At 40.9% G+C, this 14720-nt stretch overlaps 1 protein-coding gene across 5 annotated transcripts in view; it reads left to right on the forward strand.

The window, feature by feature from the left end:
- THADA (THADA armadillo repeat containing) overlaps positions 1–14720 on the forward strand; it is a 153409-nt gene that overhangs the window by 58024 nt on the left and 80665 nt on the right. For 4 of the 5 annotated variants that reach the window (XR_013836565.1, XM_079968399.1, XM_079968400.1 and 1 more), the window contains exons 27-28: positions 11036–11125; positions 13545–13676. The exons of the other annotated variant lie outside the window; for it this stretch is intronic. Coding sequence is in view for 3 of the 4 variants with exons in the window: in XM_079968399.1 (XP_079824525.1) it covers positions 11036–11125; positions 13545–13676 (222 nt within the window). In the remaining variant the exon portion in view is untranslated. The remainder of the gene's footprint in view (positions 1–11035; positions 11126–13544; positions 13677–14720) is intronic. 5 annotated transcript variants of the gene reach the window in all.

A 14720-nucleotide genomic window follows, 5' to 3' on the forward strand; every position in this document is an offset into this window, starting at 1 on the left:
TTCCGATTTTGGTATCAATGTGATAAAGGCTTCCTTCCACGATTCTGGTGCCCTCTTCCCCTCCATAATTTCATTGCTAACCTCCATCAGTGGTTGTATCAAATAGTCTTTTAATGTCTTATAATACTTGGAGGTCAGCCCATCTGGCCCTGGGGATTAACTGCAGTATCAAGTAATTACTCAAAGGTATTAATGAACTCCTCACGGATTAGTAAATACAGAATTTTGTGGTCACTTCTAGTCAACTCAGACACACTGTTTTTCAGTGAAGTCAGTGTATACTTTGCTTGAAAGTCATCCTAATCAAGTACTGTATGTGATGAAACAGCGTGGAGTCTCATATTTAGTGAACCATGCATCTAAGTGGCATTGACCCCCTTCCTCCCCCCCAATGTTTTGCCATTAAATTATTGACATGGGGTCACCTCCCCCCCTCCATTTTTGGATTAAAAACATATTTCAGCTGTATATTAAAAGCCCCAAGAAGTTCATTCTCTTTAGTGGAGGGTATTCTTTTACAGAAACATCAGTGGCTAATGGCCTGCAGATGCTATAAGGAATAATGAATTCTCCTTTAAGAAAACAGAGAACACTCTTTGCAACAAATATTCCCTGGTTCCTTTTTCAAACATGTCTCTTTAGCACTCTGATTTCAAGCTGGAATATTTGTTTCGACAGAACTCTGCTTTCTTAACTCCTGGTGTTGGTGCATCCTTAACAGGTAATGAAGGTTTTGCCAGGAAAATCCAACTCTGTCTGAAAAAAGATGAAAGCAATATCAACCTTGTTAGTGCTGGCACAAGATAATGGTCAGAGGAGTAGACTATACTTAAAAAAAAAAATTCTTTAGAGTTCTGCTTAAAATTAAACAACCCATCAAAGTTGATTGAGTATGTTCACATCCGTTATAGGGAAGAAAGGTGAGCAAAATAAAGGACAGGCAAACAGCTTGCTGATGAATTTAAAAACTGAAGATTCCTCCCACCACAAGCAGAGTGAGGGACGGATAAGATGAAGAGAAAATTTCTAAGTGAGAGCTGGAAGGGTCTGTGATTTTCCATGGGAGACAGGATTAAGAAATACTTTTAGATAGAGTCAAGGTTTTGTAATTACGGACTGTTTTGTGCTGTTGTTGTTGCATTTTATTATAGATTACTTATTATAGCATCTATATGACTCGTTTGATTGTTAAACTACATGTTATGGGTTGTCATTTATGTTTTATGTTGTGACGAAGGGAAGTACAGTCAAACCTCGGCTTTCGAACATTTCGACTGCCAAACGTTTCGGAAGCCGAACACCAAAAACCCGCAAGTTAATGCTTTGGTTTTTGAACGCGCCTCGGAAGTCAAATGGCTTCCGAGCCATGTTTTTCAATTTCCCCCATCAAATTTGTTGACAGCCCTTTGATCCTCGGTTTTCGAATGTTTCAGAAGATAAATGGACTTCCAGAACAGATTAAGTTCGAAAACCGAGGTTCCACTGTATATAAATCTAATTAATAATATTACAGTACATCCACATTTTCTTGCATTTAACTTCTGACATTCCAACTATACACAGTTAAGGTGGGGATGCTCTTGTGAGAAGTCAGATTCTCCCACGAGAACATCCGTATTGAGAAGCAAGACTGAGAGTTTAAAAGCTCTTTTTGCTCCAGGTAAGGATTAGCTGTGGCCTAATCGAAATACTGAGATACTGCATAGCTTTAAGGTACAGTAAACCCACAATTTATGTAGGGGTTTGCGCCTTAAGCCAAAATCACATGTCTTCCAAATCCATTGGGGTTGAATTGCAGGTGGGATTGCCAAAGTCATTTTTCTCAGAGCCCTGCCCTCTTTGCACCCCCTTTATATTATTATTATTATTTTTTTTATAATAATTTTTATTAGTTTTCCAGTTTTAAAACAAAACAACCACAACCACATAAAAACATCAACAAATACAAACAAACACACAAATATAAGTTCTTAACCTCATTTTCATAGGCCTCCTTTCTCGGACTTCCCCATACCTCACCCTTTTTACATCCTTATTTTACCATTTTTCAGCAACCATTTTAGCCAATTAAATTTAAATTTGTTATCTTTCTCAAATTCACCTTAAATCATCAAACATTTTCGGCTGTAATTCTGCATCTTCCTTCCCCTTGACATTTTAACACTCATCAATATTATAACAGTTCTTAAGATAAGCTTTAAATTTCTTCCAATCTTCCTCCACCGTCTCTTTCTCTTGGTCGCGGATTCTGCCAGTCATTTCTGCCAATCCCATAAAGTCAATCACTTTCATCTGCCATTCTTCCAGTGTGGGGAGTTCTTGTGTCCCCTTTATATTATTTTTTTTTGCCATGCATTTAAAGCTGAATGCACAAAATTAAATGTGCACAGGTTGCAGGTTTACTGTACTTTTCAGATAACCGGGAACTGATTAAACAATAAATTGCCGGTTTATGTGAAACTCACAGCTTTACCGATCCTTCCTAACTTCATCTCTTCTTTCATACTGGTTAGTTCCAACCCATTATCAAACTGACCTGATGAGTATTATTTAACAGTTAGCCTCCCTCATCTTCCCCTTCATGGTATAGCACCTAGTAGACTGGAGGCAATTCAAATTACTCCTGCTGGCTCCCCCTACACTCCATTTTAAGACTGTGACTAAATGCAGACTCCGTGGATTCAGCGTCAAGCCAACTTCCCCTCTCCTCTGTTTTGTTTAACATCTGGTTTCATAAAGAGATCTAATAAAGATATTGCCTGGCTAGGTTTTGGGTTTTCTTTTGGGTCAATGTAGGGACGCAGGTGGCGCTGTGGGTTAAAGCCTCAGCGCCTAGGACTTGCCAATCGAAAGGTCGGCGGTTCGAATCCCTGCGGCGGGGTGCGCTCCCGCTGCTCGGTCCCAGCGCCTGCCAACCTAGCAGTTCGAAAGCACCTCCGGGTGCAAGTAGATAAATAGGGACCGCTTACCAGCGGGAAGGTAAACGGCGTTTCCGTGTGCGGCTCTGGTTCGCCAGAGCAGCGATGTCACGCTGGCCATGTGATCCGGAAGTGTCTCCGGACAGCGCTGGCCCCTGGCCTCTTAAGTGAGATGGGCGCACAACCCCAGAGTCTGTCAAGACTGGCCCGTATGGGCAGGGGTACCTTTACCTTTACCTTAGTTTCCTTTACTTTTTTGTTCAAGATACTCATAAACAACAACTCCTCCTCACCTGCTGCTAAGGGCCATCAACATTGCCTGGAGTAAATGGTTTGTAGGCGGATATTATATTCTGCCTATGGTGGGTAGTATGAGACTTCTACCCTTAGATCAGATTGCGTTTTCCTTGTCATTGCAGGCCTTCGGAAGATGAATGAATGAGCTTTCTTTCTTATTATCCTGTGTATGACTGTAACACAGAATGCGTTGATAAAGTATATATACACACACACACACACACACACACACACACACACAGTGGTACCTTGGTTCTCAAACGCCTTCGTACTCAAACAACTTGGAACCCAAACACTGCAAACTTGGAAGTAAGTGTTCCGGTTTGCAAACATTTTTCGGAAGCCGAACGTGCTCCATTTTGAGTGCCACGCTTCTGTTTTGAATGTTACATTTCCATTTTGAGAGCTGCTCTTCTGTTCTGAGTGTTACACCGAGGTCTGTCTGTTTTCACTATTTATTTTGCGTTTTTGTTTTTGCGGCTCTTATCGTTTTGTTTTTGAGACTGTGTGGAAACCAGTTCAGCTACTGATTGATTGATTGATTGATTGTGTGACTGCAGTACATTGTTTATTGCTTTCATTTTATGGATCAATGGTCTAGTTAGATAGTAAAATTCATGTTTTAGGGGTTGTTTTTAAAAGTCTGGATCGGATTAGTCCATTTTGCATTACTTTCTATGGGAAAGCGCACCTTGGTTTTGGAACGCTTTGGTTTTGGAACGGACTTCTGGAACGGATTAAGTTTGAGAACCAAAGTACCACTGTCTATTTTTTAAAAAGAGCTGTATGATCTAAGCTGACAGTTGTGGGCAGGCAAAAGGGCAAAGTGGTTGTGGACATCCTTAATTCAGTCCTGGTATTGGATTAGTATTGTATCCTATTATTTTATTAGCTAATTTATGTCTCTGTGAGATTGCCATTTGGCAACTCTGTGGATATTTGGCGGGAAAATGCACCTTTAGGGCTCTGCAAGGACAGCCGCCTCTTGAAAGACAACAACAACCCGCCCCTTTCAAATTGGCTGCCCTTTTTTCCTGACTAACGCGTTTGTCACTGAGAAATGGAACAGCTGATTCACGAATTATGCATACAGCGTTACACCTAATATGCCCCGGGGATCAAGGTCATGAAAGTATCCTTTCTTCTGAAAAATATGAAATACGATAAACAGCTTAATCGGATGACCTGCGATGCGTGGCCTTGGTGAACTAATGTGTGCATACAAAACAGTGTGACAATTGATGATTTCTTATGGGAAGCTATGATCATGTAACAGAGAACAATTTAGCAAGGACAGCTAGAGGTGCGTTTCGCCCACTGAAGACATTTAAATCCTTGCAGTCACTTACTACATACATAGAAAAAAGTAAGACAGCATTGCTAGAAGAGAGAAAACAAAGTAGTTTTTCAATTATTTCCCCCCCCCCCTGCTGTGGAAAAGTAGGATATGCTCGTCTCCTGAATCCTCTGAGCCTGAGGCTTCCTGTGCATATGCAGTGAAATAAGTGTTGGTTTAATGTTGGATAGACCCCTTTAAATATAACCCGTGGATATTTGCACAAAAATGGAAGCAGGTATAGGTCAGGGGGGACTTAATTCCATCTCGCTCAGTGCCGGATTTACGTATAAGCTAAACAAGCTATAGCTTAGGGCCCCACTCTCTTGGGGCCCCCAAAAGAATTACAGTCATATCTCGGGTTGAAGTTGCTTCAGGCTGAGCGCTTTCGGGTTGCACTCCGCGGCGACCCGGGAGTAACGGAATGCGTTACTTCCCAGTTTCACCGCTTGCGCATGCACAGACGGTTCAAATGACATCATGCGCATGCGTGGAAGTGGCGAATTGCGACCCGCAGACGTGGGTTGCGTTCGCTTCTGGATGCGAACAAGGTTCCGGAACGGATCCCGTTCATATCCAGAGGTACAACTGTAAAGGTAAAAGAACCTGGATGTACATTTCCAAAATACAAGATAAAAAACAAATACAATAAAACCTACTTACAGCAACAGTGTTTTGTGTTGTGTAGGCTCCTATGATGTAAGTAATGGGCCTCGCCTGCTAGCCTGCTCCTTCTTAATTGTATTTCACTATTAATATACTTCTTCTTAACTGTATTTCAGTTTAACAATTACATTGCCAGAAACCTTTTGAAAACTTGATAACAGTGACTTTCTCCTGTCAAAATGGATGTTGACACCCTTAGCCCATTTGATGCATTTTCTGCCTGTTTAACTTTCAACTGATTTTTTTGGGGGGGGGCATATAATATAAATGTGGCATATTTGGATGGGAACTGTGTATTGCTTCTATGCATTTCCTTGTCTTTGCCAAATTAAAATCTTAGTAACTGAGGTGTCCAGTGTGGGTGATTTTCTAATGCTAAGTTCTGAAATATTAAACTGTTCAACTTTAACTGGCATCATGCCTGTGCAGGAAAATTTTTTGAAAAGCTGAAAAGAATAGTTGTACAAGAAAGGAAAATATGAAGGAGGACTAACAAAACTTGAGATGGAAATGTTAAAAGTAATCTTTAGGCACTTCTTGTAAACAAGTTTTGGAGTGATGTTTATCTTGTGACCTATCAAAGTCAGTTAACATTAAAGGTTTTCTAGGCTTTAATTCAATGTAGTTCTCGTGCCAAAATCTGCATCTGAATATTATCAGTAACTGTTTGTTCCATCAATTTGTCATCTTCATGTAGTCTCTCTATCTGACAATCTCGGTATACGAAAATTAAATGAGTTATTTGCAAACATTCTGGATAGTTTCAGTCCAGATTGCTTGTTTAGTACGTGGAAAGTATTCTTTAAGTAGCAGTATATTTTCCTGTTTCCTGTTTGAAAAGCTAAGCGTTCAGAGGACTGGAAATCGGTGGATACTGTAGAGCAGGATTAGCCAACCTGGTGCTGCCCATATGTTTTGAACTATAGCTGCCATCAGCCCCACCAGCATGGCCAATGGTCAGGGATAAGAAGGAAGCTTTAGTTCAAAACATAGGGAGGGTGCCCTGCTGGCTAACTCTGCCCTAAGGGATAGAGTGTTAGACTGGGGAGCCCTGGCTTCACATTTGCTTCGCTTTGAAGCTCATAACTAGCCTTGGGAGATTCACTCTGCCTCTTGCAAGGTCGTTGTGAGCGTAGAATGAGATAACCCCTCACCTGCCATCTTGAATTTTTTGGGGGGGAAGTCTAAATACAGTGGACCCTCCGGATATGTATTAAATTTGTTCTGGGGGTCCATACTTAACCTGAAAAGTCCATAACTCTAGGTGCTGCTTCTGCGCACACGCACGGCACAATAGAGCACTTCTGCGCATGCGTGTGGCATAGCTGTCAACTTTCCCTTTTTTTGCGGAAAATTCCCTTATTCCAGCTCCATTTCCCGCTGCTTCCCGCTGCTATCCGGGATAGTTAGATATCCCGTAGATTGTCCCCGGGACAGGTGAGGCTGCTGATCCCTTATTTTCGAGGCTGCTGATCTCTTATTTTCAAATCTGAAAGTTGACAGATATGGCACGTGGTGCACATGGCGTTTCTGAGCATGCGCGTGTGGCAAAACCTGGAAGTATACACTTCCGGGTTTGCCGCGTTCGCAACCTGAAAGTTACGTATCCAGAGTGTATTGCATATAAAACAACAGATTTGTGTTTGCACTGGGAGTGCGAAAGATATACAGTGCTGAAGACTATTGTGTTTGTCACAACTTCATTTGTATGCATAGAGATTCTATGTTCATTTTAAGTGTGGTAGAGTAGATCTCTTTCTAAGTGGTGTGCAATTACCGCAGAATTGATGTTGTATCTTTTCACACAGAGTATTGCTTTAGATTTTAGGGGAGCAGTACCAGTAATAGTATAGTCACATTTCTCTTTCGGTTCTTTTTACTTATTGGGTGACCATCTGTCTAGTACTAGAAGTAGCCACCTCTTAGTCAGAAGCCCTCCTGTCTAATCTTGAATGCTTGGCAACTGGCTGCGGTCACTTAGTAGTGAGGTTGAAAGAATTGTGCATTTTGCTGGGACATGCCTTCTCCAGTCAGTCTGCAAGCATAGAGGAAAACAGTCATGGCTGATACAGGATACCAAATTACAAATCCCAATGTCATTATGACTAAAGCCTATTCTTGATCCTAGTTGTAAACTTGATCGGCCTAGCTGGAGAATGTTATGTCCCTTTTTGGTGGGCGCTGCCAAGTTGTAAGATTGGTAAATTGGAATTGGTGGTCCTTCAGTTACCTCCCAGAATAATTTCCTAATTAGATTAGGAAATTATGCTAACAGAAAAACTCCTCTTTCAGTGACAGGTACCAGTTCAAAAGCATTATTCTGTTGTTCTCCCAGAGAAATGTTATTCAGTGCCTGAAACCTGGAGGCCTCTCTGAATTTAAACCACCTCTTGTTACTATAGCACTATAGAAAATGACTTATGGAACCAACCCCTGTTTAAAATCAGCCGTGAAATTATGGGATGTGAAATAATAATTCTAATAATAATAATAATAATAATAATAATAATAATAATTTATTTATTTATTTATTTATATATACGCCACCCATTTGGCTGGGTTTCCCCAGCCACTCTGGGTGGCTTCCAACCGAATATTAAAAACACAATACAGCACTATATAAATTTATAATATTTTGCACACCTGCCTTAACCAAAACTTCCATGGCTATCATATGTTTGAAAGATGAGGACTTGATTAGAAGAATGTTTGAAATGCACTATATTTAAGATTAATATTTTATCTCCAATCATCTTGTACTTTGCAGGCAGAAGTTGAGAGTGCTGTCTGCAATATCCAATTTAAAACACTCAGCAACTTTTTGAAGACATGATCAAACTTGGCATGTTTGTCAGAGATCAGCATGACCTAACCTGCCATGTTTGTCACAGGTGTGAGGCTGGGATTGTGCAACACTGTCGAGTCAGTGTTTGGCTGTTCTTGCTCAAATGCTGCAGGTTTGAAGCTTTGATCTTTAATAATAGTTCCCTTGCGCTAGAGTAGCCTTTGTCATGTGTTGGCTGATGGGAGTTGTGGTCCAAAACATGAGGAGTGCACTAGGTTGGAAAAGGCTTTGCTGGAAATTCAGACACGTCCTCAGGTTTCCAGTTAGAAACAGAATTTAGGCCGAAAGCAGACGGCCATCTTGTTAATAACACAAGCTTGCAACAAGGGGTTCTTCTTCACATGCTCCCTCTGTAAGACCGATGGTCTCTCCTACAATGATTAACTCTTCCTAGTACTGCAATTTAGTATTCATCACTTTACATTATAATATCTCAAATATCAAAGGCAGCAGTAGGAAGGGTGTCAGGGAGTTGCAACCAACATTCACTGTAAAACACTACAAAGACCATTTTTGCCAAGACAACTGTTGCTCAGGCAAAGCCTCAGCCCAAGCAAAGCGCTCCCTAGTCCCTGGAAGAGCCTGTTATGCATGGGTAGTCCATGGGTAGGCAAACTATGGGCAAGGTCAGTTCAGGGCCTTCACTACCCCAGAAAGATGTTCCAATCTGTCATTTTGGTGGTGTGCCATCAAGGGCTGCTTTCAACAGAACCATAACTTCTTGGTTCTGGCCTTGTCATTCCTTGGGTCGATTTTACTGTCCTCCTTATATGTGGGAATAATCAGACGAGATTTCCTGCAATTTTTGTTTGCTAGTAGATACTGTCCGCTGCTTCCATTTTCTACTTCTAGAACAGCCTGTTTTATAGAATCATAGAGTTGGAAGGGACCCAAGAGTCATCTAGTCTATGGGTAGGCAAACTAAGGCCCGGGCGCCAGATCCGGCCCAATTGCCTTCTAAATCCAGCCCACGGAATCAGAACAGTCCAGGAATCAGCATGTTTTTACATGAGTAGAATGTGTCCTTTTATTTAAAATGCATCTCTGGGTTATTTGTGGGGCATAGGAATTCATTAATTCCCCCCCCCATATAGTCCAGCCCCCCACAAGGTCTGAGGGACAGTGGACTGGCCCTCTGATGAAAAAGTTTGCTGACCCCTGATCTAGTCCAACCCCCTACAATGGAGGAATTTCAGCTAAAGCATCCATGACAGATGGCCATCCAACCTCTGCTTAAAAACCTCCAAGGAAGGAGGGTCTACCACCTCTCATGGGAGTCTGTAATGTAGGGCTTTGGTTTTCTTAAATGTTATATCGTGGAGATCTTCAGTTATGAATAACAAAATTGGCTTTAACCAGTTCTCCTCGGACATTAAAATAGGTGAAAAATATAGTAAACAGAATTCTGAGCCAGGCCCCTGCCAGTATGCTTGTAGTATTGAACAGGTTAAGGCTCCTACCTTTTTGGAGGGAGGAAGCCCCTGGAACACTTGGAATACTTGAATTTAAAAGAAACAAGAAATATGATTGGGGCTTCCTCTTTGAGTATGGAAGATCAGTTGACCTTTCGCAGCAGCTGTTACCAAGTATTTTGGATGGAAGAAAATCTGATGAGACTGAGCCAGAACTCCTTCGAGACCTGATGACCAACAAAGAGGGCTACCAACAAAATCGGCAGAGAGAGACTGACAGAGACTTGAAGGCCTCAGATGTGAGGAATCCAGGCTAAAAACTGTTTTTGTGGACATTCATTTGGGAAGGGACAGAAACCGGGGCGGGGGGGAGGAGAAAGAATTTTAAAAATGTTTATGACCTTTGTGTTTGATTATTATGACCTATTTTTAAGATAAAAGGGAAATTCGTGGAAGGAATTTGGGTCGACCTTAGAAAAGGATTTAATATTTATAAGAAAATTGGATAAGTAAAATTTGGCCAAGTAATATGAATCAAGTATTCTTTTTAAAAAAATATACTTATATAACAATAATATGTAAAGGATGAGAGATATGAGCTTGCTGAGTTAATTTAATTAAATTAGGATGTATGAAGGGGGGTGGGGGGAGGTCAAGAACTGGGGTTAGGAAAGTAAGGATATGAAACCTTATATGTGTTGTTTTTGTCTGTGTGTGTCTGTGTTTATAAAATGTGAAAATCCAATAAAATTTTTTATATATATATAAAAAAGGCTCCTACCTTTTTGTGCCCTTGTGGAAGCTTTCTGTGCTTGCTTCATTTAAAATATTTGTTTTGATCCGTTTTGCAATATTTGGCCAGTGCTTTGTGGTTAAGGCATGTTGTCTTAGCTGAGCACTGGAAGAATCTTGGCTGGTATTTGCCATGTGGTGATTTACTCATACGTTAAAACCTTACTTATTTTCATTAATAAATATTAAAGGAACTGTAGGTATAAGACTGTTTTTAGATTAGTTCCTTGACCTGAAATATGGAAGCTTTTTTATTATTTATTTTATTTAAATATTTATAAACAGCACACTCATATAAAATATAATAAGGTGTCATACAATAAAAACATCAATGTGCTTAGGATAGGCATTCAGTGTTTATTTGAAAAACCATTTTAAATGGAAAACGTGTTTTTTTCTGATGGTTTTGCTATCGCATTTTCCTCCTTAACTCTTGGATTTACCTTATCAAAATAATGGCTACTATGACATTAGAAATAAATGAATCAGTGGGATATGAGATCTGTTTGTATTTTTGAAAAAAGGACATGCTTGTGAAGCTTTAAGTATAACATGTTGTTTAAAAGCTGCTTTTAGGAAGTCTGGTTTTGTGACCTACCTATTTTGCATTGGCTGATTAAAAAAAAAAGATGCTTGCCCATCTTATGGTACATAAATGGCACAGAAAATGAAATTATTTCAGTTGCACATAATTACACATAAGTCTTTTGTAAATAGTTTTAAAACTTCCATGCAACTGTGTGCTGGAAAATCTTTTCTTCTTCTACAGAATGACAGGGAGGGAGTTCTTCACTCGGTTTCCAAACCTTTATCCATTCTTGCTCAGCCAGTTGGAAGCTGTAGCTAGCACAGTGGACAGGTAAGAAGAATCCATTGTTATCATTGTCAATTGTCCATTGAATCCATTGTCAAATGTTTAGGCTTTCAGTGTTGGAGCAGAAAACAGATTTGGAGAAGTGCTGTCTATGTGTTTTGAAGTAGGCTGTTGTTGCTATTAGTTTATTTATAGCTCAGCCTTCATCAGGGACCCCAGGGCAGGTCACAACATCATAATTAATACAATACACAGCTGAAATAGTCAAAGTTAAAAACATTCTGTTCTAGCTGTCCATATACTGCTGGAAAATAATAATAAAAAATGCACTCTCAATTCAAAGTTTCTTCGGAATTACCCATCAGCATTTTTTCTTTTTTTTTTTTTGCAGTTTTTGTTTTTGTTTTACTGCAGCCAAAACCAAACTGGTTACACATTAATCTGAGTGATATTTATGTACATACAAGCGGCTCCATTTCATACAAATTATTTTGCAGTCCAGCTTTGTATTCATTAATTTCTTCTCCAGGTAATCTGAGAAATAATTTTTTATGCTTATGGTTTGGGTTTATACGCAGCAAAAAAGGAAAAGGCGTGTTGTGGGGAAATTAAAGCATTATGGTCTGCATTGGTTGGCTAAAAAAAATGGAGCATTAAGCATTAGCTGTTTCTGATAACTTAAGTGAACAAAATTAAATGGTTAAAGAGTTGTAGTGAACTAATAACACTTGCATGAAAGAGAAATGTCTGCAATGTTTTTAATCATTTAAAAGAATTGCCTCTACCTAGCGGAGCAACTGAAACCACCCATCAGCCATGCTGAAGGGAGTTTGGGTGATGTGGAAAGGCCACTTCCCCAAGCCCTTCCAAGATCCATAAGATCCATTGGCCTCTGCCATCAGGGTATCTCCACTGGCAACAGGGAGGACATGCCAGTTAGGATTGGCCCAATATGCCCGTCCAAATGGCAGGCAGGTGGAAGTTACTGCAGTTGATACTGCTGTGGTGTTTAAAGGATGGGTCTGGACAGGGCTGGATTTAGGTTTGATGAGGCCCTCAGCTACTGAAGGTAATGGGGCCCTTTATATGCCCAGCTGTCCTTTGTTAACAACAAATCATCATTTTTTGGGGGGGTGTTGAATATATGCTATATCAGGGGTCAGCAAACTTTTTCAGCAGGGGGCCGGTCCACTGTCCCTCAGACCTTGTGAGGGGGGGCAGACTATATTGGGGGGGGGATGAACGAATTTCTATGCCCCACAAATAACCCAGAGATGCATTTTAAATAGAAGGACACATTCTGCTCATGTAAAAACATGCTGATTCCAGGACCGCTGATTGGCTGGATTTAGAAGGCGACTGGGCCGGATCCGGCCCCCGGGCCTTAGTTTGCCTACCCATGTGCTATATGGTAATATACGACGCAAAACGCTGCTGTATGTAGGTTTTATTTTATTTGTTCTTAATCTTATATTTTGGAAATGTACACTCAGTGGTCCCCCCCCTTTAAATTTATTTGGGGGCCCCAAGAGACTGGGGCCCTAAGCTATAGCTTGTTCAGCTTATACGTAAATCCGGCACTGGGTCTGGACCAGCCCCTACCATATCTCCTGGCTGGCTCAAGTAGCAGGCCTGTGGATGTGGCAGTAGCTCTGCCATTTCATAAAGCTCTGCCATTGTCTGCTATGATTGGAAACTGGCTCCTAAGTCATATTCCCAGTTAGACCCAGTAAAATCAATGGGCATTACTAACTTATGCTTGTTAGCCTCAAGTGTTTCTGTTTGGAAGATGACTTAGCTGGCTATAACCCAGAGTGCTTCAACATCCTATAGCAGGGGTCAGCAACCTAAGGCCCATGGGCCACAAGCAGCCCATGGGGGTCGTTTAACCGGCCCATGGACCCCCGCTGCCCACTTGGGGACCCCCACCACCCGCTCGGTCGGCTCCAGTGCGCTGCGCTAAACCGGTGCGGAGCAGAGCGGGGCTCGCCTTCCGCAACGCTGGCGAGCTTCCCATTGGCTACAGGAAGCTCTTGCACTCCGGCCCACTGTGGCGTCTGTCGGACCGTGAACCGGCCCAAGCCACAAAAACCCCTAATCTATAGCAACGTCTAGCATATAGAGTATGCTAGTGAGAGCCAGTGTGGTGTAGTGGTTAAGAGTGGTAGTATCGTAATCTGGGGAACCGGATTCGCGTCTCTGCTCCTCCACATGCAGCTGCTGGGTGACCTTGGGCCAGTCCCACTTCTCTGAAGTCTCTCAGCCCCACTCACCTCACAGAGTGTTTGTTGTGGGGGAGGAAGGGAAAGGAGAACGCTAGCCGCTTTGAGACTCCTGAAGGGGAGTGATAAAGCGGGATATCAAATCCAAACTCTTCTTCATATTGTCAAATAGTTGTAGACTTAGGCAAATATTTTCATGGATGTGTTTAATGATCTTAACATTTATTTATTTTTTAATGTAGTGGGACGGGTGAGTTTAAGCTGCACCCGAGCTTATTCCTTTTGCTTTTGATTTTGGGGAAGCTGTATCCATCACCGATGGATGGCACATATTCTGCCCTTAATATGGCACCCTTCGCTCCATTTATTTTGAGGTAAGTTGTACATTTCACTTCACAAATAACTTCAAGGTACCTGGTTGCTTTAGTTGTAGAGATATTGTTAATTCAAAAAAGTGTCTTCCTTAGTTCACCTCCCACATTTGTTATTCCATATGTAATTTAGTATAGTGGTTTTTTTAACATATAATTTTTATTAATTAATTTTTTAACACAATATTTTCAACATTACAATAGCAATAAAAATACTCTTTGCTGTGCCTCCATCCCTTCAACTGGTTTTTGTTTTCAAGTCTTTATATCACACTTTAAAACCTCAACTTCTGACATTTATGCCCTTATAGTCAACTCTGTCTCTTTGGTCTAGAAAGTTATAAAATGTCTTAAATTTTGTTGCAGTTTTTATTTCAATCCCGCTAGTGTCTTCACATTTTTACGTGATCTAGTACATAGTGTTGTATTTGTATGAGAAAAGTAGAGATAACTTGTGTAGAACACCTTACATATTAAATATTGGAGGAAGGAGATTTGTGGATTTTCCTTTTTCCCTGTGTCTTTCTGAGGCTGCCGCCATTTTCTTGTGTGGAAAGGGAAGTGGTTGGGGTCCAGTCTGGGAACACCTGAAACTGCAGCACTGCTAAAGAAAAGCAGGTGTGAACCCAATTGATCTTGTGGATGTAAGACTGCTGCCACTCATATGTATGAGCAGAACATAAATGTAATATTTTTTTTAAGAGAGAGAAAGAGAGAATGGTTTGGTGTGCACAATAGCAAATACACCTGTGGCCCATTTACATCTGGTGAAAGCTGTGTATTTCTGCATTGAACCAAAACGTTTGGTTTAATCGTCTTAAAAACAAAATTAAAACAATTATGTTCTGTTGTGTGGATTCTGTACAAGCTTCTTGATCACGTGCAAAGGCAAGGGAGCCCTTCCCTTGTATGCTGGCCAGCAATTACTTGCTTCTGGTTATAGTTAAATTGTAAAGCTATGGTAGACCTGTACAAACAGAACCAAGTATTTATTGATCCATGGGTGTTGAGACTGATATATATATATATATTCAAGCACTGAGAATA

This window comes from Podarcis cretensis (assembly GCF_951804945.1).
Source record: "Podarcis cretensis genome assembly, chromosome: 3".
NCBI classification, from domain to species: domain Eukaryota; kingdom Metazoa; phylum Chordata; class Lepidosauria; order Squamata; family Lacertidae; genus Podarcis; species Podarcis cretensis.